The sequence below is a fragment of the Ascaphus truei genome, chromosome 1 (assembly GCF_040206685.1).
Source record: "Ascaphus truei isolate aAscTru1 chromosome 1, aAscTru1.hap1, whole genome shotgun sequence".
Classification (NCBI taxonomy): domain Eukaryota; kingdom Metazoa; phylum Chordata; class Amphibia; order Anura; family Ascaphidae; genus Ascaphus; species Ascaphus truei.
Genome location: NC_134483.1, coordinates 4,084,575 through 4,110,496, shown reverse-complemented (window position 1 = coordinate 4,110,496; position 25,922 = coordinate 4,084,575). Strand labels below are relative to the sequence as shown.

Below are 25,922 nucleotides of genomic sequence, written 5' to 3'. Positions count from 1 at the left end.
ATTGCGCTTCCTGATGATCTTCACTTCTTCTTTGTGTGCTGTACAAGACCTGGGAATTCATCATATGGCACTCGTTTCTTGCATGTGTCCAACATGTGGCAGGAATCATTCGTTTTTGGAACTTCAGGGCTGCGATGAATAAACCAGCTTGATAAATCAGAGCTCCAGTTCTGCTCATCATTCACGAAGTTCTCTAAGAGAAGTAAACAACAAAAGACAACTCAAATGTTTTCAATCTGTAAATCAAATAACTGAAAGCAAATTACTAACAAAATACAGTATGCGTTGCAGAATTTACTTTATCACTATCTACCTAATAAAATATTCTCTTTGCTCTAAACCCTTTACAATTGTGGCCCCATGAAATCTGGTGCCCTCCAATCATTTGCATAGTGGGTTCCCAAAGACCTGCAATTTGTCTCTGGCAGCTCGCAGTGAATACATTTTATACATATATAATAATTTTTATTGATTACTGTATTGATTATTGATCTAAGTGTACAGGTACATCCTCCAAATCATTAACATGGTTCATGACGTTAAGGAACTCCTGTTCTATTTAATTATATCAACTTTGAGACATCACTGGATAATATTTCACTGGGGCTTTCAGTTTGCCTTCCTCCGGATCAAAATACTGTAGATACGGATATACTGTAGGATAAGTATCTGTCTAAATTTAGTATTGGCTGAACATGGACATACAAAACTGGGAGAGAAAGAACCCAACTGTAGCACTCAAGCTCACCCTCTGGTGATGAATGTAGTAATTAAAACGTAATCTTTATTATTAGCAATAAAATAAAGGGTGTTAAAATGACAGACTGAAGGTATGTGCTGGATCCAATGCCGACAGCCGTACAGGCTCAGGATCCCGAAATATGAATATGCCGGTGTAAAATGCCACTAGCACACTGAATCACAGTCCTTGTAAAGGATCTGTATAGAGGTGGATACGTACAGGGAAATATCATATACACAGGGTAATGTACGCTGTAAATCACTGGAACACGTAACCTGATAAATCAAGGTAAGGAATAGGGTAATTGGATTTACAGTAGCCGGGTGATTTATATAGATACACCACAATACAACCGGCAAGGAGAAGGTGTGATCAGAGTAAGCTGGGTGCTCGCTGTATAACTGTGGGCAAAGGTATGGGTGAATCTATACCATTGCTGTCTTGACCTCAGGTAACCTATAGGGGATCTGCAGCAATGATCAAGGTAGGTCTATATATTTGAATATCACATATCATCAAATTCACTGAGATGGAACTGCTCAGGTAAGTACTTAGGGCCAATGTCACTGTATATGGTCCCTATAAATACAGACCCCTAAGCGTGGATAGACATATCAGTAGGGCTGACATCAGTGCTTTGACCTCAAATAACCTTGTGGTGAACCATACAATATAGAGGGTGTCCTCTGTTCACCCTTTGCGTAGGGAACGTTAGTAGCATGTAAGCATAGAGGCAAAAAGTACTTGAACAACAGGGTCAGCCTAGTAACACACAGTTGTAGCAGCTACTGCTGTTCACATGAATAAAAATGTACTGATTAGTTGCCCATATATACTGCTAACAGAGGAGACTAGAACATGTAGCTTATAATTGTATCCAGGCTTTAATATTATTTTCCCTAATATTGTAGACATTTCAGTCCATTTTTTTTTTACACAAATGGAATAAAGACAAGTGAGGATATAAGGGTACTTACCACCAACAGGAAATACATCTATGTCTCTCATTATTGGGGTGAGATGTTCCTCAGTGTTCGGCTCTTCTTCCTCTGACTTAATCTCTAAACTCTCCAGTACAATCACTGGAAAACCTGCCAACGAGAAAAGGGAAATCCCTCATGTAAAGCTGGGAGTGGGGAATCTCATTGTGACATCACTATACAGACACACACACACACACACACATATATATCCCCCCACGTTCAGATGCCCGAACCACCCGCCTTTCACAGCTCCATTTCCCCCCCCCCCCTTCACAGCTCCAATGTCCCCCCCTTGGTCAGGGGCCGTTGCCCTCACCCCCCCCTTTCACATGTCCATTTCCCCCCCTCCCCTTCAGAGCTCATCAGCGGTGGGTCACTTGGTGGGCTGGCTGTAGGGTAGTGATTTCCCCCCCTTCAGAGTAGTGACTGGGTGGGTGGGAGATAGTGACTGGGTGGGTGGGAGTGATTTGCTGGGTGGGAGTGATTTGCTGCATGGGTGAGGTAACCGCACACACTCTCCCTCCGGCGCCATGCCGCCATGTGGGGGCGGGAGGCAGCGCATCATGCCCCGCTCTTCCCGCGTACACTCTCCCCCTGGAGCCCTACCCCCGCCGCGTGCTCCGCCAGCAGTGTGTGGGCGTGAAGCGGCACCGCGCGGGAATAGTGGGCTAAGTGCGGATGACGGCTGCAAGGGCGGAGGCAAGTGTCCGTAGTGGTGACAGGGGTGTGTGGTGAAGTGAATGAATGAATAGTGGCTTTGGCGGGAAGGCGGCCATTTTAGCCGAGTAGCGGTGTCGCCAAGCGGGCGCGGAGCGGGTGGGAAGGCATACATTTTTACACGTGCATGGAAGGTGGACAATTAATATTTAATCGTGCGCGAAGGCTGGAATTTTGGGAGCGGGCGGGGTCTGGGAAGGCTGAAATGGTGATGCTTCACAATTAATATGTTATTGTTTTGGGAAGGCGGCCATTTTGTTAGCGGCCGGTAAGGCTGAAATTTTGAACGGTGAGCTACATTTTGTTGCATGAAGTGTGTTAATGAAGGGGGACAATCGTGCAGGAAGGCGGCCATTTTTGTGAGCGTGGACGGGTAACAGGGGGGGTGGACAGAGAGGTGGGTTAAACTTACCAAGGCGGGTGTCTGACTCCGCAGGGGTGATCCCAGGTGTGTAGGGGGAGTCTGCCGGGAGAGAGTTTCCGAGGCTATTAGGCTTCAGAGTCTCGGGTGACAGTCTCAGGGGGTATGGCGAGTCTGCAGGGGTGAGACTCTGTGGCAGTGTGTGTGTGTCTATGTGTGTCAGCGTACCTCTTGGCCAATGAGACCTGTGGGGGAGGTGGGCATGGGCGGGCAGACCAACCAAGGGACCAAATGAGAATCCCCACATCTACTAACAATCAAGCAAATTTCATACACACACACACACACACACACACACACACACACACAAATTACCAATTCCTCAGGGAAGAGAAGTAGTAATTGATTTACTTTGTTATTAACCATTTGAGTGCTGTAAACATGTTGGGGTTTTGTGCATACCTCAATAAAAATAATATTCTCAGTATAACAGACAAATGATGGCCGTCTTTATTTCACTAGAACATGTAGCTTATAAAATGTATCCATGCTTTAATATTACTTTTCCTAATATTTTAGTCCATTTTTTTTTACACAAATGGAATAAAGACAAATGAGGATATAAGGGTACTTACCACATATAGGAAATGTATCTACTTCTCGCTTTATTGGGGTGAGATGTTCCTCAGTGTTCGGATCTTCTTCCTCTGACTTAATCTCTAACCTCTCCTGTACAATCACTGGAAAACCTGCCAACGAGAGAAGGGAAATCCCTCATGTAAAGCTGGGAGTGGGAAATCTTATTGTGATTTCACCTCCTCTGATATTGGTATATTATAATACCTCTCGTAAAGAAATGTTTAACTGGCCCTTCTGGCAGAAAATGACAGAGTTGAAGACATTGTGACGGGAGGGGGTAACCAGGCTATCTAATAAAGGTTAAGCCCGCTGGTTACCCCTGAACCCATGGGGTCCCTGGTACCTCCATACGCCAGGGACCAGGGATAATACATGCCGGAAAATAAAATGACCCTGTCTTTTCTTATTTCATGTTCCTTTAGCCCTAGAACTGTGACATTTCTTGTGTGTCAGTTTTAGGGGGATCATTTGGGTGGAAATACAAATATTTCGGTTGCAGGAGTTGGGGGGCCAAAGTTGCTGGTAGTCGTTTACTTCTCCCCGGCGAGCAGGCATGATTTGCCGGTACGCAGGGTGAATTACACGGGGATTCCCTGTGTCCCCCAGACTCCTGGATTTCGAGCCCAAATATCCTCAAGTTATTTCCCTTATAAAGTCCCCCAAAGTATATTCTGTAACAAAGTGTACTTTATAATCGAGTTTTGTGTTTACTATAAGGCTCTATACATTAAGATGCCAGCCAGTTTGCATAGAGTCCATAGTTCAAAGAGGAACCAGAGGGGGGAGAATCATTTGGTGAACAGGATATCTGGAGTAGAAAGCCCTTTGTTTCACGTAGACTCAGGGGAGCCAGGACCCCAGGGGGTATGGGGCTAGCCAGGAAAGCAGTTCCTGGAGTTCAAATTCATAAGCACGCTTTCCATTGCCAAGTTTTGAATTCTCCCTCCTATTATTGCAGAGTATTAAATATAGAGCTGGCCCTATATAAGGGAGAGCAGTGTAGCAGATAACTCTCTTTTCCTGTTGGAGATTGGAAGACAAGCAGCTGCTGGCGGGCCTCTCAAAGGTGCTTCTGAAGTGAAAGAGCTATTCACACAGGGAAGCATGGAGAGGCCCAGCCAGCAGGCTGGATTTCGGATCAGTATCCTCACAACTCGGGGGAGCATATGGAAGAAAAGCAACAACAAGAAAAACAATCTAAGTGCAGACAATAAAGTTCAATGTGGGTTAATTCACTGTAATTGAATTTTATTGTCTGCACTTAGATTGTTTTTCTTGTTGTTGCTTTTCTTCCATATGCTCCCCCTGGGTTGTGAGAATACATATCGACCTTCTGGGACCAGTGAAGATCCCTTCCAGAGGGTTTGAGCAGGGAGTTGCAACTTTTATATCAGCCACTTCATTTGGCACCAATTGAGTCACTTAAAGCTGCAGTTCAGTCTTTTTTTTTATTTTAATTTTTTTACTTCAATAGTTTTATGTGGGCAATTTCTAATTACCTAAAGAACTGTATAGCTGCCAGTCAATTCGTCCTCCATGTATTGACCGGCGAAATTTGGCGACATCTTTAGATATGGCATATGTTTTTCATCTGCTTCTGTCAGTCAGTGGAAGCTCATTAATATTCATGAGCACTCCTGCACTGACATGTGCAAGAGGGAGGGCAGGGCTGACAGGACATGAAGGGGCAGCGCCTTAGCAAATGGCTGTTAAAATAGAATACGAGAAAATTGGTCTTTCAAAGTTGTTTTTTTAAAAACAGAAAATGCTAAAAGTATTTTTTCTTACTACAGAACTGATTTATTAAAAAAACACACATGCAGGATATTGACTGAACTGCAGCTTTAAACCACCAATATTATATTGTTTATTCATCTTATTCACTTTATCACTAGTAGTGTTTAGCGCCTGTTTTTGCACCATCAGCCTGTCACTGATACCTTAAATATAAATGGTGTTAAAAGTCCTGGGCTACCGTGACAGACATATCTGACCTGCTAGTGATTCTACGAGAACACAAGATGAATTAGTTTGGGGCTTGACTGACATAACTGCTAAATATCAGCCATTCCCTTCTTGCAGGTTTCAAAGCCACCAAAATATCTACTATACTCACTTAACAGGCGTGGATCCATGCTGGGAGTGGGCAGTGAGCCTCTGTCCATGCTGGTAGTGGGCAGTGCGCCTCTGTCCATGCTGGTAGTGGGCAGTGCGCCTCTGTCCATGCTGGTAGTGGGCAGTGCGCCTCTGTCCATGCTGGTAGGGGGAAATGCTCCTCTGTCCATGCTGGTAGTGGGCAGTGCGCCTCTGTCCATGCTGGTGGCGGGCAGTGCGCCTCTGTCCATGCTGGTAGGGGGCAGTGTGCCTCTGTTCATGCTGGTGGCGGGCAGTGAGCCTCTGTCCATGCTGGTAGTGGGCAGTGCGCCTCTGTCCATGCTGGTAGTGGGCAGTGCGCCTCTGTCCATGCTGGTGGTGGGCAGTGCCCCTCTGTCCATGCTGGTGGTGGGCAGTGCGCCTCTGTCCATGCTGGTAGTGGGCAGTGCCCCCCTGTCCATGCTGGTAGTGGGCAGTGCGCCTCTGTCCATGCTGGTAGTGGGCAGTGCCCCTCTGTCCATGCTGGTATTGGACAGTGCACCTCTGTCCATGCTGGTAGCGGGCAGTGCCCCTCTGTCAATGCTGGTAGTGGGCAGTGCCCCTCTGAAGGTGCTGAGATAGGAGGTTCCTTGATTTATATTTGTTGGATGACCGCTGTGCCTGTATAAAAGAGAAGAAGAAATGTAATTAGTATGATCTGTTTTCTTGAACAAATATACAGCATTTAGTATAAGTATTCAAACCTAATATTATTAACATAAAACAGCCCCAAAGGAGTCAGAGGAGACAGGGGCGCCAAAACAAACATATGGTCCTTCCTCAAACAGGAGCTTCATTTCAATAACTGCAAATTACATGAATGGATCAGAATTAAGTTAAAACATAACCATCTAGTATACAAACCGCAGAAGAGTCGGAGATCAGCAGCCATAAGAATAGTGATGTCCTCTTAGTTCAACATAGTAACACGCTGTACTGTTCTATAGTGTAATAATAACACATTATTTTTATATAGCGCTTCTCTCCCAATGGGACTCAAAGCGCATCTGTGAGGCTCAGGGAGCCATGCCGGCCTCTGCGTGCTCCTCACTCACCGTATTTGACGGCGGGACGCTCGGCGCCGCCCGCTCCCCTCACCAACCCTGTCGGACTGCAACGCCGCCTTGGGCGCGCACACTCCCACGCCCCCCTTTGCTCTCCTCTCACACCGTACCCAGGCATGCCCGCCGCACACAGGGGGCGCGCACAGGGGGCGCACACTCAGTAGTCAGGCAGCCTCTCTGCTATCAGAGACCTTCCTGCACCTCATCCTATCACTGCTCCCACCCGGTCCACACCTCCACGCTGCAGCTAGTCCATAGGTTGCTCTCTCCTACATATGCTCAGCTGTGCCACTAGCACTTTGGTTCTATGCTCAGCCAGTTACATTGTTCTTACCTCTCTCTGTCTCCACAGTCTTGCTGCTTCATTCTGTGTACCGACCCGGCTCTCCTGGACGATTCTTCTCTCTACTGGACGATTCTTCTCTCTCCAAACCTGACCTCGGCAACCGCACAACGACGACCCTACTCTCTCCAATCCCGGACCCGGCTAATAGTACCTGCAACGTTCCGTACCTCTCCTACTCTGACCTCGGCAAGTATATCGACAATCCGTACCTCTCCAACCCGGCTAACCCGACCAAATCTACAATCCAGATGCGCCCCACTGGCTGTGGGTGGCGTATTATCCATTTCCCACCTCAGCACCCTGGTCCCGCCTTGTTTGTGATGAGCACAGCGTGACAGTATGCTCAGCCCCACAAACATAAACCCCGCTGAGGTGGAGCGAACTCTGTCCTCACATTCCAACCTGTTTACCAGACTTGGGTCGTACCTAGAACAAAATGACAGACGAATGGACCTGCTTCAGCAAAGCCTCCATTCTCTCACTGTTCAGGCACAGATGGACCCTCCTGTACCCACTCCGGCCTCTTCAGCTGCTATTTTTCTGCCCGCTACTGAGCCCCGCCTTCCGACGCCTAACCGTTATGCTGGGGACCCTCTCGGGTATAGAGGTTTCCTTAACCAGTATTTTCTTCAGTTCGAGATCTCCCCTTCTCGTTTTTTCTCCTCAAGATCCAAACTCGCATACATCATCTCGCTCCTCACGGATGATGCCCTGGCTTGGGCTTCCCCATCTGGGAGCATGTGTCAGACCTTACACAGGTCATCGATCTCTTCACCAGGGAATTTCGTAGGGTTTTCGACACCCCAGGATGTAAGATGACTGCGGCCACCTTTCTTCCATATCTCCCAGGGAAACAGACCGGTCGCTAGGTACGCCCTGGAGTTCTGCACCATTGCATCCGAGACTGGATGGAACAATGAGACATTGACTTCCGCCTTCTGACAGGGTCTTTCTGAACCCCTAAAATGACGAACAGCGCAGGAACGCCCAACGGATCTAGAGGAATTGATCGCCATCTGTATCCCAGTGGCCAAACGCCTACAAGAGAGGAGCGCAGAACGTTCCTGCCATCGACAACTGGTACCCAGTTCACCTTTCCTTCACTCTACTTCTCCACTACCTACCCACTCTGATGTTCCGGAGCCTATGCATTTAGGGGGTAATAAGCTGTCCCCATCCGAGAAGCAACGTCGGCGCAGCACTGGCTTCAGCCTATACTATGGCCATAACGGTCATCAGGTCCTCCAGTGTCCCCACAAGCCGGGAAATGCAAACTCCCAATGAGATCCCGGAGAGTCTCGTTGGGAACACTTTCTATCTCGCCTATCTCTAAAGAGGTTTTCCGAAACAGGATTTTGATTCCGGTCCTTCTCACAGGGGAGACATTTCATATTGCCGCACTGGCATTTGTAGACTCAGGATCGGGAGGCAATTTCATCGACCAGTCCTTCGCGGAAAGGAACAACATTCCACTTACCCGCAAGAAGAAACCGGTAGGACTGGGGGCCATCGACGGACGACCGTTACAGCCAGCCTTCATTTCCCTGCAGACCATCTCCTTGCAGCTACAGACGAGAGGGGACCACAAGGAAGAGATCCACTTTGACGCTATTCATACCCCCTCCGTTGAGGTAATTCCGTAGCTCCAACTCCATAACCCGCATATTGATTGGACCAATAAGGAACCTATCGTATGGAGTTCTCGTGTGCTGTGACTTGCACGAGGCCGGTTCATAAAGTTGGAGGCTTTATACCATTTTAGAAGAGACGAACTCACTACCGGAAGTGTACCAGGAATTCCGCGATATCTTCAATAAAGCACGATCCGGAATCCTACCTCCACATCGCCTACAATCTGGTTAGAATACGCCAGGGTGATGAATGGAAGATGGCATTCAATACCCGTGATGGGCACTACGAGTATCTCATCATGCCCTTCTGCTTATGCAACGCTCCGGCGGTCTTTCAGGACTCTGTCAATGAGAGATTCTGGGACCTTCTTAATAAATTCCTCATTGTATATCTAGACGATATTATGATCTTTTGTAAAACGGCCCAGGAACACGTCGGGCACGTCAAACAGGTACTGTTACGCCTTCGAGAGAATAATCTCTTCGCTAAGCTGGAAAAATGCCAATTCCATCAGACCTCCACGGCAGTTTTGGGATATATCATCTCCGATTCAGGTTTCTCAATGGACGCAGCGAAGCAAAGGAAGTCCTGGATTGGCCCCGGCCCACCACTCCCAAAAAACGCTGTATGGCTTTGAGTTTTGACAATTATTTGACAGCTGCCTCTCCTTCCTCCATCTCCGCCCAGGACTTTGCTTGCTATTTTAAGGAAAAGGTGGAATCCATACGTCAGAACATCCCCTCTGTTTCTTCCTCCCATCCTACACCTCTTCCTAACTCTCCTCCTGCCTTCCTTGACTCTTTTTCCACTCTCAGAGGAGGATGTGTCGCTGTTGATCGCCTCTTCTCCCTCTACCACTTGCTCTCTTGACCCCATTCCCTCCCATCTCCTAAAACCTCTTGGTCCTACTATAATCCCTACACTCACAATTTTAACTCCTCCCTCTGCTCTAGAACCTTTCCATCCTCCTTCAAACATGCAACAGTTATACCATTACTCAAAAACAGCAAGCTTGGCCCTACCAGTCTTTCTTGTAACAATTTCTTTTATTGGTCATTTCTTCAAACAAAATTTTACATACATTTCTGTCTTGAGCCCAAGATAGTTGTACATCGTGACCAATGTCTTTTTCTCATTTTCCGCAGGAGAAAGGGGTGAAAAAGAAAGAGGGGGAGGGGGGGGGAAGAGGGGAGAAGGGAGCACTCACAGGGGAGGGGGGGGTGGAGGGACTGGTAGGGGGGGGGGAACGGGGGGGAGGGGTTGAGGCCATGTCTATTTCCCTGGCTCAAGAGTGCGGCGTATTTTCCCGCTTTGGGTCAGCCTCAGTCTATTCTTCTCTAGTTTTATCTCCCTAGCCAGGGCTCCCAGGTATTCTGGAATTGGGGTATCTTTTTCTGGAGCATGGCCGTGAGCTTCTCCATTAACATTACCTCGTTGATTCTTCTGATCACGATAGTCCTTGAGGGGGGTTTGATATGCTTCCAGGCAGCTGCAATTGAGCACCTGGCTGCTGTTAATATGGCCGTGATGAGTCTTGACATCGGGGGGGGGGTATCTTCCATAGGTTTGCCCAGCACCAGGGTCAGCGGGTCGGTCGGGAGAATAAGTCCCGTTGTGTCCTCCACCAGTGTCTGGATCATACTCCAGTACTTCTGGATCTCTGGACATGACCACCAAATATGGGCCATGTCCCCCTTTTGACCACATCCCCGCCAGCAGAGGTCTAATGTGCCGGGGTAGATTTGGCTCAGTCTGACTGGAGTCAGGTACCACTGATACATAATTTTATAGATATTCTCTTTTGTTATCGTGCATATTGATGTTTTTTTGGCTTGTTCCCAGATCTCCGCCCAGTCTTCCTGATCTATATCTATCTGTAGGTCTTCTGACCATTTTTGCATATATCGGTGCATATGATCCTGAGATCCTAGCTCCAGGCACTTGTAGATCTCAGATATCAGGCCTCTCATATATCTGTTTTTGATGCATATAGATTCAAATTTGGTGAGTGGGGGGAATTTTGCTGCTGGTGATAGTGCTTGTAGGAAGTGGCGGACCTGCAGAAACTTGAATAAGTGTAGGTCGTGGAATTGATATTTGTTTTTAAGCTCTTGATAAGTCAAGATTTCCTCTTTCTTCAGCAGATCAGCAACCAGCTTAATGTTATGACCTTGAAATTGGTCGAATTGTCTTGGGGAGCACCCTGGTGGGAAGTTTGGGTTCCCGAAGAGTGGGATGAGCCGGGAAGGGGATGCTATCAGACCATACTTCCCTTTGCTTTTCAGCCATATACTCCACGTGCATCTCATTGCTCCTAGATCAAATTTTTGGGAGCCTGACCTGTTGCTGCCAGGGGTCCACATTGCTGACTGAAGGGGGCTGCGATGCGCGTAGTGGGCCTCTATTTCCAGCCAGGCGGCTAAGTCCGGATCACAGTTCCACATCACAGCCTGCTTCAGTTGTGCCGCTTGGTAATACTTGACTATATCAGGAACCCCCAATCCTCCTCTCCCCTTTGACGCAAGCAAGACCGATCTTGGGACTCTGGGTTTTTTGTCATTCCATATAAATTGGAGGATTTGGGATTGGAGACTTTTTAATACTGCTTGCGGAATTAAGATTGGGAGGGTTTGGAAGTGGTATAGTAGCCTGGGCAGGATATTCATTTTTATGGACACTATCCTTCCAAACCATGATATTTGGTGCTTTTTACAGGCTTCTAGATCTTTTCTGATTTGGTCAAATAAAGGGGGATAGTTATTTTGATAAAGCTTGTCGTAGGAGTTGGAGATTTTGACTCCTAAATATTTTATGCAACTAGTACTCCATTTATATTTATAATTAGCTTGGATAAGCTTCCAGGTTTGGTCGGGTAGGGATATATTTAGAGCCTCCGACTTGTCCATATTAACTTTATAGTCGGAGACTACACCAAATTCAGTTAGGACTCTTTGGAGGTTAGGAAGGGAGTTATGGGGGTCCGTGAGCGTCAGGATCACGTCATCCGCAAATAGAGAGATTTTGTGCTCCCTATCCGCAATTGGTACGCCTCTTATACTTTGTTCGCTCCTGATTGTGGCTGCGAGGGGCTCTATAGTTAGGGCAAATAATAGTGGGGAGAGTGGGCATCCCTGTCTGGTCCCGTTCCTAATTTGAATTGGATTCGAGGGGCCCCCTGGCAATTTTATGTGGGCTGTGGGGTTATGATAGAGGGCTCTCACTCCCTCTAGATATGGACCACTAAAACCGAACCTCCTCATAGTCTGATCTAGGAAAGTCCACTTGATTCTGTCGAATGCCTTTTCGGCATCCAGACTTAGAATCATTGCTTTTGAACCTGTGAGATGCACGTGGTCGATTATATCAATGATTTTGCGGGTATTGTCGGAGGCCTGTCTTCCTGATACAAAACCCACTTGATCTTTATTTATAAGTCTAGGGAGAATAGGGTTTAACCTGTTTGCTAAGATCTTGCTGTAGATTTTGAGGTCTGTGTTTAATAGTGAAATAGGTCTGTAATTTCCACAGAGGAGTGGGTCTCTACACTCCTTGTGTATTATGGCAAGATTTGCCGCTGTGATGGTGGCTGGGATTGGTTCACCTTGTAGATAGGAGTTAAACATATTAAGGAGGTGAGGTGACAGGGTAGACCTAAACAGTTTGTAATAAGAGTTGGAGAACCCATCTGGTCCTGGGGCCTTGGATGGCTTGAGTGTGCTTATAGCTATACTAAGCTCCTCTTGCGTTATCTCTTCGTTGAGTGTTTCTAACTCTTCCGGTGTTAGTGTTGGGAGGGAGCACTCCTCTAAGTAGCTAGTAATTGTTTCAAGGCTCACTGGGTCTCGGCCTGGGGGGTGGAGGTTATATAATTCGGAGTAATAATCCGCAAATTCCTGCGCTATTTCTTTTTCAGCGAATGTAACCTGTCCTTTTTTTTTCTTTATACGAGTTATCTGGGATTTAACCCTGGCTCCTCTCAGTTTGGAGGCTAGCAATCTACTTGCTTTGTTGCCTTTGTCGAAGTACTTCTGTCTAGTCCATCTGAGGGCCTTTTCGACATCTTCTAATTGGGACTGCTTGAGGGCCGCTCTAGCTAGGTTTAAGTTTTTAAGTACTTTTTTTGATATTGTGGCTTTATGCTGTTTTTCCAGTTGTGTGATTTTATCTGTCAGGTCTTTTTGGAGTTTAAGTTTGGTTTTTTTCTTGTATGAGGCTATTGAAATTAGGTCTCCCCTTATTGTGGCTTTGTGAGCCTCCCATAGCATGGATGGGGTGGAGACAGATCCTATATTTTGCTGGAAATATAGTGATAATTTCTCACGTATAGTTGCCTCTGTGTCTGGGCAATTGAGCATGGAATCGTTTAGCTTCCATCTATATTGTGTGTTTTTGACGAAGGGGAGAGTTAGAGTTAGATCTATGGGTGCGTGGTCCGACCAGGTGATTGATCCTATACTTGACTGGGCGGAGGCCTGGAAAACATTTCTTGTACCTAGGAAATAGTCAATCCTCGAGTAGGACTGACGAGGGGCTGAGAAGAAGGTATAATCCCTTTGGCCCTGGTGCTGGGCCCTCCAGATATCAACCAACGAGAATTCCTCCATAGTATCCCTAAATTCTTTAGCTTTCTTTTGTGATTGTGTTATATACCTAGCTTGGGGGGGTGGTTGGGCGTTGCTAGGGGGGGTTGATTTATCCTGCATGTGGGAAGCTACCATATTGAAGTCCCCACCTATAATAAGAGACCCCAAGGATTGTTGCTCCAGGGACTCAAGGAGTTTCCTGAGGAAAGGGATTTGATTCTCATTAGGGGCATAGATGTTCACCAATGTGATTGGTGTGCCAGCAAGCGTGCCCTGGACAATTAGAAATCGGCCATCCGGGTCAGGATGGGTCTTTGTAAGAGCAAATGGTGTCCCTGCTCTCATAAGGATGGCTACTCCTCGTTTCTTACTTGGGGACGAGGCAAAGTATGCCTGTGGGAATATGCTTTTAAAAGTGTTGGGTGGAGTTAGGGAATTGAAATGGGTCTCCTGAATAAGGATGATGTCTCCTTTGGATTTTTTCAGGTCTTTCAGAACTAGTTTCCTTTTCTTCGGGGAGTTAAGCCCCTTGGCGTTTATTGAGATCAATTTAATGGCCGACATTATTGTTTTTTTGGTTTTCTTCGGGGCCTTGGGCTCCAAAGCTCTTGGGATTCCCATGTCAAGAGGATTTTTTGGATCTCTGCACTCTTAGGCCTGGTCTGTCGTGTATAAGGCGGTTTACTAGGCCTCGTGTGGGGGAGGGATTTGTGAGACACATAAGGGGCGCTAGAGGGGGTTGGGGAGGGGGGAGGGGTTGGGGGGAAGACCTGGTGTGACAGAATCACCAGGGAGAGATAGGGTGGAAAGAGGGCCTGGAGTGGTCCTCTTAATTTACTGTTGGTTTTTGTAACCAAAATGTGGGCTGAAGGCCCGATGGGAGAAATCCGCTGACCCCTGTACCGAGGGAGCAGGTAAGTCCGGGGACGCAGACTCTCTGAAACTATAAACATCTTATCCTATCCTATTGGGTTCTCGTCAGGAAGAGTTGGCGGGGGGAGCGGAGTTGGCGGAGCGGGGGGAGGGGAGGAGGGGGGTGGTGATAGGGGAGGGGGGGTGGCGATAGGGGAGGGGGGTGATGATGGGGAGTGGAGGGGGGGGGTGATAGTGGGGGGGGGGGTGATGGGGGGGAGGTGGGGGGGGGATGGTGATGGGAGGGGGGGGAGGGAGAATGGTGGGGGAGTGATGGGAGGGGGGGGGGAGGATGAGGGGGGGGGAGGGAGAATGGTGGGGGAGGGATGGGAGGGGGGGGGGGGGGGGGAGAGGAGAGGGGGGGGGGAAGGGGAGTATATTGCTCTACTTTTCCTTTTGAAGCAGATATTATTATCACTTAATGTTTATACATGCTTGAACAGATATATTTTCGTTGCTAACATTCAGGGACCTGTTCCTTTACACTGATCTTTTCAAACAACTATACATAGCATTTAGGACATAGATTCTCGTTTGAGGCTACATTCCCCCAAGCTACATACATTTCAAGCCAAAGATATGAGTGCTGATTCCTGAGTGTCTAGTTTGCTTTACATAACCTTGGGGGGGGGGGGGAGGGGGAAAGGGAGGATTGGGGGAGAGGGAGGGGGAAGGGTTGGGGGGGGAGGGAGAGGGAAAAAGGGGGGGGGGGGGGAACGGGAAGGGGGGGGGAGGGAGGGGGGGGGGGAGTGGGGGGGGGGAGAGAGGGGAAGGGGGTATATTCCCCAACATTTTTCATTTGAGTCATATATTTGTATCCGACAATGCTTGTGTATGCATAGGGAACCATATTTAGGTTGCTAACATTCGAGAAGCTGTTTCTTTACCAAGCCATTCCACTTAGACATGCTTGGCGAGCAGTACATATACACGCGCTTAAGAATACATTCTCCCGGTCACCATACGGTTCAAGCCAGGGATTTGGTTGCTGATCTCAAAGTACCTAGTTTGCTCTGTATATCCTTGGAGGGGGGAGGGGGGGGGAGCGGGGAGAGGGGGGGGGGTGAGGGGAACATTTCGCTCTACTTTTTCCATTTGTAGTGGACATATTTATCATACAGTAAAAAATATATGCATGAGGTAGTGTATTTGCATAGTTATCATTCAAGGATGTGTGACTTTTCACGGTCTGTATCCCGTAGATATGCTTGGCAAATATTATATATATCCACGCCTAAGGATATGTTATCCCATGTGACATTCAGTTCAGGTCAGGTGTACTTCTAGCGACTCAAAATTACGTAGTTTGCCTTGGGTATCCTTGGAGGGGGAAGGGGGGGGAGGGTGGACTGGGGGGGAGGGGAGGGGGGAGGTGGAGGAGAGGACAGGGGGGTGTAAATGGGGAGGGGGTGGTGGGGGAGGGAGAGGGGGTGGGGAGGGGGGGGGAGGGGGAGGGGGGAGGGAGGGGGAGTGGGGAGGGTGGGGGGGGGGGGGAAAGGGAACATTTCGCTCTACTTTTTCCATTTGTAGTGGACATATTTATCATACAGTAAAAAATATATGCATGGAGTGGTACATTTCCATAGTTAACATTCACTGATATATGTTTTTGCACCGTCTGTATCCATCGTACATACTTGGTAAGTATTATATGTATATCCCCGCCTGAGAATATATTATACCAGATGACATTCCTTTCCATCCAGGGATATTTCTAACGACTCCAAAGTACATAGTTTGCCTTAAGTACCCTTGGTGGTAGAGGGGGGGGGGGGGTTAGGCTGGGGGGGGGGGAGATGAGGGGGGGGGGGGCGAGGGAGTGAAGAGGAGAGGAGGGGGGGGGGGAGGGGAGGGCAGTGGGAGGGGGGGATGGGGGGGATGGGTGGGGGGGGGGGCATGTTGCTCTACCTTTTCCCAATTAAAGCAGACATATTTATACTACAATACTTATCTATACCTAAGGAAATATATTTATATTATCAACATTCAGGGACCTGGTCCTTTGTATGATCTGTTTCACACAGTCATACTTGACAAATAGTATGTGTACGCACGCTTGAAGATTTATACTCAAAGTCAACCTTTAATTCAAGCCAGAAGTATTACTGCTGACTCCAGTTTGTATGTTTTGCCTTGTATAGCCTTGGGGAGGGGGGGGGGAGAGGGGGGAGGAGAGGAGGAGGGGGGGGGGGTAGGGGTGGGAGAGGGAGGGGGGGGCTAGGAGGGGAGAGGGAGGGGGGGGGGCTAGGAGGGGAGAGGGAGGGGGGGGGTAGGAGGGGAGAGGTAGGGGGGGGAGGGGTTAGGAGGAGAGGGGAGAGGGCTAGGGGGGGGGAGGGGAGGGGGGGGGGAGGGGGGGGGAGAGGGAGGTGGGAGGGGGGGCGAGGGAGGTGGGAGGGGGGGGGGCGAGGGAGGTGGGAGGGGGGGGGCGAGGGAGGTGGGAGGTGGGAGGGGGGGGGCGAGGGAGGTGGGAGGTGGGGGGGCGAGGGAGGTGGGGGGGAGGGAGGCGGGAGGGGGAGGGGGAGGGAGGCGGGATGGGGGGGGAGGGGGGGGAGGGAGGCGGTATGGGGGGGGGCGAGGGAGGTGGGGGCGAGGAAGGGGAGAGGGGGGGGGGGCGAGGAAGGGGAGAGGAAGGGGAGAGGGGGGGGGAGGGGGGGAGGGGAAAGGGAGGGGGGGGGAGGGGAAAGGGAGGGGGGGGGAAAGGGAGGGGAAAGGGAGGGGGGGAGGGGAGAGGGAGTGGGGGAGGGGAGAGGGAGGGGGGGGAGGGAGGGGGGGAGGGTGGGAGGGGAGAGGGGGGGAGGGGAGAGGGAGGGGGGGGGAGAGGGAGGGGGGGGGGGGAGGGGAGAGGGAGGGGGGGGGGAGGGGAGAGGGAGGGGAGAGGGAGGGGGGGGAGGGGAGAGTTCTGTGCATTTCTTTCTAAATAGACCTGAGTTTCCTAGCAAAGCATTTGTTTGCCTACTGACTGGACTTTACGCTGTGTGGCGTTTAAACTCTATTAGGGCCTCTTGGCCTGTTGGTATGTGTGCCCCTTGTCCGAATGTTCTGGAGGCCAAGTTCCGGTTTTACTCTGGAAAGTCAGCTCAACCCTGAGACCAGGGTTACAGGGTTATTTCAGGAGTTCTTTTGTGAAGGCCCTTAGAGCATGGCTAGGTGATGTGGTTAGTGAAGTAGGTATATGGGGCGCAGGGACCCTTTGTGTGGTAGTCCAAGGGAGAAGGGGGGGGGGGGGGACACGCGTGGGCCTGTTTGCCTCATTGAGTTCGGATACCTGCCGAGGGGGTATTGGCTTGGCCATGGGAGGGAGGTGGGGGGGGGGGGGGAAGAAGGTGGGGGGGGGAAGTGGGACAGGGGCGCACTCTCTCGGTGTCTGGAGCTGTGCCGTTTTCCCCTTGGCACTCGGCAGTGACAAATTGGACCTTTCACATGGGGGGGGGGGAAGCTTCAGCAAGCTTAGAGGGGGCAGTACTTACTGTTCGAAGTCTTCTGCCAAGATATAGTGGATCTCACCACCTCCCTCCCCCCACCCCCCGGGCGCAGGTCTCTGGAACCATGCTGGCCTCCCAGCTTTGTAAACCTGAGCCGGACGGGTCGGCTCTCCAGGGGAAAAAAACTTTTCCAACGATTTAACTTAACACTGATTTAAAACTTTGTGGCAGAAAGACCACGGACTTTTGTGGATGCCCTCTCCGTCCTGGGGCGCCTGATCTCTAACTTCTGGATTTCGTCATTTTTTTGACTTTGCCCTCGTGTTGGGGGGGTTAGTCCCGCGTTGTTTGCGCTGGGAAACATCGCGGTAGTGTAGGCAGCGCTGGATCGGGATCGTCTTCTCCGTCGGTCCCCTCAGCGTTTGGGCGTCTTGTTACTTGCTGAGGCCTCCATTCTTCTCGGCTCGATGTTGTTTTCCTCTTCTTCGCTCTGGTCTGGGGCTTGGTGGTGATCCTGTGTCCACGCCGCTGGCGGGGTCAGCCCCAGAGCCCGCGCGAACGGGCCCATATCCTCAGGATACCTGATCGTGAGGTACTTGCCCTTGTTATTAGCTGTAAGCTTAAAGGGGAACCCCCAACGATACCTGATCTCGTGGTCCCGCAGTAGGGTCGTTAGGGGTTTCATCTCCTTTCTCCGCAGCACTGTTTTACTGGAGATGTCGCTGAAAACTTGAAGCCGTTCGTTTAGAAAGGTAAGTGATTCTTTTTCTCTGCATGCTTGAAGAATGCTTTCTTTTGTAGAATAGCTATGCAGCCTCACTATTACGTCTCGCCTTCTTCCAGGGTCCTCAGATCTGGGCCCTAGGGCCCTATGGGCCCGGTCTATTTCTAAGTCCCCGTCTTGTAGTGTAGCGCAGACAGACTTAAACAGGTCCAGGAGGTATGGGCGGAGGAGGCCAGGAAGAACTGTCTCTGGGATGTTGCGAATACGAAGATTTTGTCTTCTATCCCTGTTCTCCTGGTCCTCCAACCCGTCCTTGAGCAGGGCGATTTCCTCTCGGAGCCTGAAGATCTCATTCTCCGTTGCTGTTTGTCGCGTGTGGGTCTCCTCCATTTCGCCTTCCAGCGTGGCGGTTTTGTCCGCTAGGCCGCTAATCTGTTGTTTGAGATCGTTGACCGCGGCTTTTATCTCCATTTGGAGGGATGTATGCATTTTAATATGTTGGGCTGCCATCAGCTCCTCCATGAAGGCCCTGGTTAAAGGCTGCTCCTGTGTGGAGGTCTCTTTGGCCCTGGCAGGCTTGCCTTGTGCTGCTTGTTCGCCACGTGCGCCTCCGCCATCTTGTGCAGCAGATTGCTGATCGGGGCTTTTCTGCTGCGGGGAGAAGTATTTCGTGACTGCTTGTGATGTCGGCTTCCTTTGTTGCCTGGACATCGTATCGTTGTTTCCCCCACTTGAGGGTGATGAATTTGGGTGGGAATTTTAAGTGGAAGGGTGCTTATTCTCGAGTTTATGCGAGAGAGTCTGTGGAGCTCCCAGGCTGCTACTCCATACCGGCTGACGTCACCGGAAGTCTCCCCCCTACCTGTCTTTCTAACTATCGACCTGTCTCCCTCCTGCCTTTTGCCTCTAAACTCCTTGAACGTATTGTATTCTCTCAACACCTATTCTCTCCAAGATCCTCTACAATCTGGCTTCCGCACTGCTCACTCCACGGAAACAGCCCTCACTAAAATAACTGACGACCTCCATGCTGCCAAAGACAGAAGTCATTACACTCTGCTCATATTACTCGACCTCTCTGCAGCATTTGACACCGTGGACCATCCTCTTCTCCTTCACATTATCCATACTCTTGGTATTCGGAACAAAGCTCTATCCTGGATCTCATCCTACCTCTCATATCGTACTTTCAGTGTCTCTTCTGCTAACATCTCCTCCTCTATTGATCTCTCTGTGGGGGTACCCCGGGGCTCTGTCCTGGGACCTTTTCTCTTTTCTCTGTACACACTCTCTCTAGGTGACCTAATAACATCTTTTGGGTTTAAATATCACCTCTATGCTGACGACACACAAATGTACTTTTCAACACCCGACCTTACACCTGCTGAACAAACCAAAAAGTTTCTCAATGTCTCTCTGCTATATCATCCTGGATGGCCCTCCGCCGCCTTAAACTCAACATGGCTAAAACAGAGCTCCTCATATTTCCTCCCAAACCTGGCCCTACTACCTCCTTCCACGTTACTGTTGGAACTACGATCATTCACCCAGTAGCCCAAGCACGCTGCCTAGAGGTCACACTCAACTCCTCTCTCACCTTCGCCCCTTACATTCAAAACATATCTAAAACCTGTTGCTTTTTCCTCCGCAATATAACAAAGATACGCCTTTTCCTCTGTTGCTCGACTGCTAAAACTCTGAATCAGGCCCTCATTCTCTCCCATCTTGATTACTGTAACCTCCTGCTGTCCGAACTTCCTGCCTCTCACCTGTCTCCCCTACAATCTATCCTAAATGCTGCTGCCAGAATCACTCTACTCTTTTCTAGATCTGTCTCAGCATCTCCCCTCATGAAATCCCTCTCCTGGCTTCCGATCAAATCCCGCATCTCACACTCCATTCTTCTCCTCACTTTTAAAGCTTTACACTCTTCTGCCCCTCCTTACATCTCTGCCCTAATTTCTCGTTATGCACCATCCAGACTCTTGCGTTCTTCTCAAGGATGTCTTCTTTCTACGCCCTTCGTATCTAAAGCCCTCTCCCGCCTTAAACCTTTTTCACTGACTGCCTCACACCTCTGAAATGCCCTTCCCCTCAGTATCCGACTAGCACCCTCTCTATCCACCTTTAAGACCCACCTTAAGACACACTTGCTTAAAGAAGCATATGAATAGCACTGTGGATATTCTGAACACATGATACATAAAGCTTGGCCCCCTGCAGACGCACTTACCAGGACTCCCTCCTACTGTCTCTGTACATTCTCCCTACCTACCAATTAGACTGCAAGTTCCTCGGGGCAGGGACTCCTCTTCCTTAATGTTACTTTTATGTCTAAAGCACTTATTCCTATGATCTGTTATTTATATTATCTGTTATTTATTTGATTACCACATGTATCACTACTGTGAAGCGCTATGTACATTAATGGTGCTATATAAATAAAGACATACATACATAAGATTCACCCAAAACTTCTCTTCCACCATAGCCCCCATCACAGTTTTGACCAAGAAAGATGCAGATTCTGCTTCTTGGACACAAGCAGCCACCCTGGCCTTCGACCAACTAAAAAGGGCGTTTGTGCATGCGTCTATCCTGGTACACCCTGACCCCAAACTACCATCTACCCTGGAGGTGGATGCGTCCGACTTTGGGGCCGGTGCCATCTTATCTCAAAAGGAAGTCACAGCTGGCAAGATTACATCCCTGCGCATTTTTCTGAAAACTATTTCTTCTGCAGAGCGGAATTATGACGTAGGGAACCGGGAACTACAAGCAATCAAGCTTGCTCTTGAGGAATGGAGGCACGTTTTGGGGGGTACGGAAAATCCTGCTACTATTCTAACCGACCACAAGAATCTCCTTTACATAGAGAGTGCCCGTCGCTTTGGTGCTCGACAAACCCGCTGGTCGCTCCTCTTTTCCCGCGTCAATTATATAATCTGCATTATTCCCGGATCAAAAAACCTCAACGCTGACGCCCTTTCACGTCAATTCCTCGCTGAGGATAAATCTGAGGATCTTCTAGAGACAGTACCCCCTACTAAATACATTATCTCTGCCAACTCATTTGACGTCATGGATAATATCCACCGGGACCAAAACCTGGTCTCAGAAGGTCTTTAAGTACCGGAGGGTCGCCTCTTCACTGCACCACAATACCAAAAAAAGAGTGCTTGAATGGTGTCACTCCACCAAATTGTCCGGACACCCAGGTACCCGGAGAACCATTGATCTTGTAGAACGAAACTTTTGGTGGCCAGGTATGCAAGGAGACATCAAGGAGTTTGTTAAGGCCTGCACTATGTGTGCCGGGAACAAAGTTCCCCGAAGAAAACCACCGGGACTTTTTCTACCCTTTCCCATTCTGGATCGTCCATGGAAATATTTATCAATGGATTTCATAGTGAATCTCCCCACTTCCAAGGGGATGAATACCGTTCTCGTCATCATCGACCGCTTTTCCAAACAAGCGCACTTTATCCCTCTAAAAGGACTTCCCAACGCGCCTAAACTCGCGGATGTTTTCGTCCAGTAGATCTTCTGCCTACGTGGGGTACCACAAACTATCGTCTCAGATCGGGGTTCACAGTTTGTCTCCAGGTTCTGGCGTTCCTTTTCTCCAAACCTGACCTCGGCCACCACACAACGATGACACTACACTCTCCAATCCCGAACCCGGCTAATAGTACCTGCAACGTTCCGAACCTCTCCTACTCTGACCTCGGCAAGTATATCGACAATCCGTACCTCTCCAACCCTGACCCGGCTAACCCGACCAAATCTACAATCCAGACGCGACCCGGTGGTTGTCGTTTTATCCATTCCCACCTCAGCACCATGGTCCCACCTTGTTTGTGGTGAGCACAGCATTACAGCTTCACAGTTTCAAAAGGGGAAAAAGAAGAAAACATTACGGTTATACAAGAGGCCAAACACACGGAAAGATACGATACAGGATGGGACGGTGCTGTAGCTATTAAATGCCGGACAAGTTGTGTGTCATTAATTAAATGCCTGGGTAAACAGGTAGGTCCTGAGCCTGTTTTTATAGATTCCCAGAGAGAGGCCTCTCAAATTGTATGAGATAGACTATTCCAAAAAGTGGGAGCAGCGTGGCTAACAGCTCGGGCCCCAAAAGGAAGTCAACGAGATTCTGGGAACGGTTAGGAGTCCTACACCTGCAGATGGAAGTGAGCGAATGGGAGTGTAGGGAACTAGAAGCTCTCTCAGAGAGCCGGGACTCTGGCCATGTAGGGCTTTGAATGTCACATGTTACAATGCAGCCAGTGCGGAGAAATACACACATACATACATACATACATATAAACATATATATCATAAAAACTCTAACAAAAATGTTGCCTTCTCACAGCATTCCTTATAACTAACAACAATTCTTTTTAAAGAAATTATTTTCCAATGTCCATTTTGACAAATTTATAGGATATAAGGGATTAAGAGTTAGCTCTCGGACCCAGTAACATGGTATGCTTCCACTGTACTTTGCGCAAATAAAGTATTGTTTGTGTTTCTCCTTTTCCCGGCAAGCCAGCGAGCAGGGATTACTAGGGGATGAGTTTCATGGGGGGGGGGAGGGTTGTGGAGGAATTGTCAGAATGTGCCTAGGTAGTTGGGGTCCTGTAATTACTGTGTATACCAGCAGCAGGGAGTGCAGTGTGACACACACACCCTGTGTCCTGTATTTACTGTGTATACCAGCAGCAGGGAGCACAGTGTGACACACACACCCTGTGTCCTGTATTTACTGTGTATACCAGCAGCAGGGAGCGCACAGTGTGACACACACACCCTGTAATTACTGTGTATACCAGAGCAGGGAGCACAGTGTGACACACACACACTGTGTCCTGTAATTACTGTGTATACCAGCAACAGGGAGCATAGTGTGACACGCACACACACACACCCTGTGTCCTGTAATTACTGTGTATACCAGCAGCAGGGAGCGCAGTCTGACACACACACACCGTGTCCTGTAATTACTGTGTATACCAGCAGCAGGGAGCACAGTGTGACACACACAGTGTGTCCTGTAATTACTGTGTATACCAGCAGCAGGGAGCACAGTGTGAAACACACAGTGTGTCCTGTAATTACTGTGTATACCAGCAGCAGGGAGCAGTGTGACACACACACTGTGTCCTGTAAGTACTGTGTATACCAGCAGCATGGAGCCCACAATGTGACACACACACCCTGTAATTACTGTGTATACCAGAGCAGGGAGCACAGTGTGACACACACACACACTGTGTCCTGTAATTACTGTATATACCAGCAGCAGGGAGCACAGTGTGACACACACACGCACACCCTGTGTCCTGTAATTACTGTGTATACCAGCAGCAGGGAGCCCACAGTGTGACACACACACCGTGTCCTGTAATTACTGTGTATACCAGCAGCAGGGAGCACAGTGTGACACACACACACACTGTGTCCTGTAATTACTGTGTATACCAGCAGCAGGTAGCATAGTGTGACACACACACACACCGTGTCCTGTATTTACTGTGTATACCAGCAGCAGGTAGCACAGTGTGACACACACACACTGTGTCCTGTAATTACTGTGTATTCCAGCAGCAGGGAGCACAGTGTGACACACACACACCGTGTCCTGTAATTACTGTGTATACCAGCAGCAGGGAGCACAGTGTGACACACACACACACACATCATGTCCTGTAATTACTGTGTATAGCAGCAGCAGGGAGCACAGTGTGACACACACAGTGTCCTGTAATTACTGTGTATACCAGCAGCAGGGAGCGCAGTGTGACACACACACACCGTGTCCTGTAATTACTGTGTATACCAGCAGCAGGGAGCGCAGTGTGACACACACACTGTGTCCTGTAATTACTGTGTATACCAGCAGTAGGGAGCAGTGTGACACACACACACACACACCGTGTCCTGTAATTACTGTATATACCAGCAGCAGGGAGCGCAGTGTGACACACACACACAAATTTGTCCTGTAATTACTGTGTATACCAGCAGCAGGTAGCACAGTGTGACACACACACACCGTGTCCTGTAATTACTGTGTGTACCAGCAGCAGGGAGCGCAGTGTGACACACACACAGTGTCCTGTAATTACTGTGTATACCAGCAGCAGGGAGCGTAGTGTGACACACACACCGTGTCCTGTAATTACTGTGTATACCAGCAGCAGGGAGCGCAGTGTGACACACACACACACACACACCGTGTCCTGTAATTACTGTGTATACCAGCAGCAGGGAGCGCAGTGTGACACACTCCGTGTCCTGTAATTACTGCGTATACCAGCAGCAGGGAGCACAGTGTGACACACACACACACACACACAGTGTCCTGTAATTACTGTGTATACCAGCAGCAGGGAGCAGTGTGACACACACACCGTGTCCTGTAATTACTGTGTATACCAGCAGCAGGGAGCACAGTGTGACACACACACCGTGTCCTGTAATTACTGTGTATACCAGCAGCAGGGAGCGTAGTGTGACACACACACACCGTGTCCTGTAATTACTGTGTATACCAGCAGCAGGGAGCGCAGTGTGACACACACCGTGTCCTGTAATTACTGTGTATACCAGCAGCAGGGAGCACAGTGTGACACACACACCGTGTCCTGTAATTACTGTGTATACCAGCAGCAGGGAGCGTAGTGTGACACACACACCGTGTCCTGTAATTACTGTGTATACCAGCTGTGTATGGTATATACTGTGTATGTCCCTCTTCCCCCTGCTGCTAGCTGTCCCCCCCCCTTCTTGCTGTATCCCCCTCAACCTTCTCGATGTCCCCCACCCCCTGCTAGCTGTGTCCCCCCCACCCCTCCACTGCTAGCTGATCACCCCACCCCCTAATAGCTGGACCTGTGGTTCCCCTCTGTGGGTGCAGGACCTGTGGTTCCCCTCAGTGGGTGCAGTATGGGTACTGGACCTGTGGTTCCCCTCAGCGGGTGCAGGATGGGTGCTGGACCTGTGGTTCCCCTCTGTGGGTGCAGGATGGGTGCTGGACCTGTGGTTCCCCTCTGTGGGTGCAGGGCTGGGTGCTGGACCTGTGGTTCCCCTCTTTGGGTGCAGGATGGGTGCAGGATGGGTGCTGGACCTGTTTTTCCCCTCTGTGGGTGCTGGACCTGTGGTTCCCCTCTATGGGAGCTGGGAAGATGTTTAATCTCTTACCGGGTGAGGGCAATGTGCAGCTCTCATACCCTCCCTGTATCACTGCCTGCTACATCCGGGTCACAGCACTATGTCCTACTGCGCATGCTTACACGCAGAGCATCATGGGAGTTGTAGTTTTCTAGCCTTCAGTAGCAGTGACACATAGAAGCAGCACAGTAACATTTCCCAGACACTGTGCTAGGGAGAGAGAGTTACTTCTGCATGTAGCGGTGTATACACCGCCTGCTCCCTCACTGCTCCCTTTTGGCCAATGATATGAAGGAGGTAACCTGGGGATAACATAACCCCTGAGGCTGTAATAAAGTTCAAGGACTAAAAATATAGATACAGTGTGTAGCCAGGTCTCCCTTAGGAGTCAGCACCCCCCTCACCTCGAGCGCGATCGCGGGTACCGCCGAGTCCCCGGGCGGCCCCGTGAGCCGATCGCAGGGGTGAGGGCGGTCAGGTCCTGG

At 49.5% G+C, this 25,922-nt stretch overlaps 2 protein-coding genes across 3 annotated transcripts in view; both read right to left on the bottom strand.

The window, feature by feature from the left end:
- Positions 1-25,540, bottom strand: LOC142470392 (uncharacterized). Of its 2 annotated transcripts, XM_075577231.1 has the most exons (6): positions 25,468-25,540; positions 5,559-6,196; positions 3,439-3,552; positions 2,855-2,905; positions 1,720-1,833; positions 1-193 (listed from the first exon to the last, which is right to left on the bottom strand). In XM_075577231.1, exons 2-6 carry the CDS (start codon positions 6,085-6,087, stop codon positions 21-23), a joined length of 981 nt encoding a protein of 326 aa, XP_075433346.1. In that variant the 5' UTR covers positions 6,088-6,196; positions 25,468-25,540; the 3' UTR covers positions 1-20. The 2 variants fall into 2 exon arrangements, with proteins under 2 accessions (XP_075433346.1, XP_075433348.1); XM_075577233.1 differs by lacking the exon at positions 2,855-2,905.
- The window catches only part of LOC142469174 (uncharacterized), a 59,399-nt gene that overhangs the window by 2,218 nt on the left and 31,259 nt on the right, over positions 1-25,922 (bottom strand). The gene's annotated exons all lie outside the window — the stretch shown is intronic.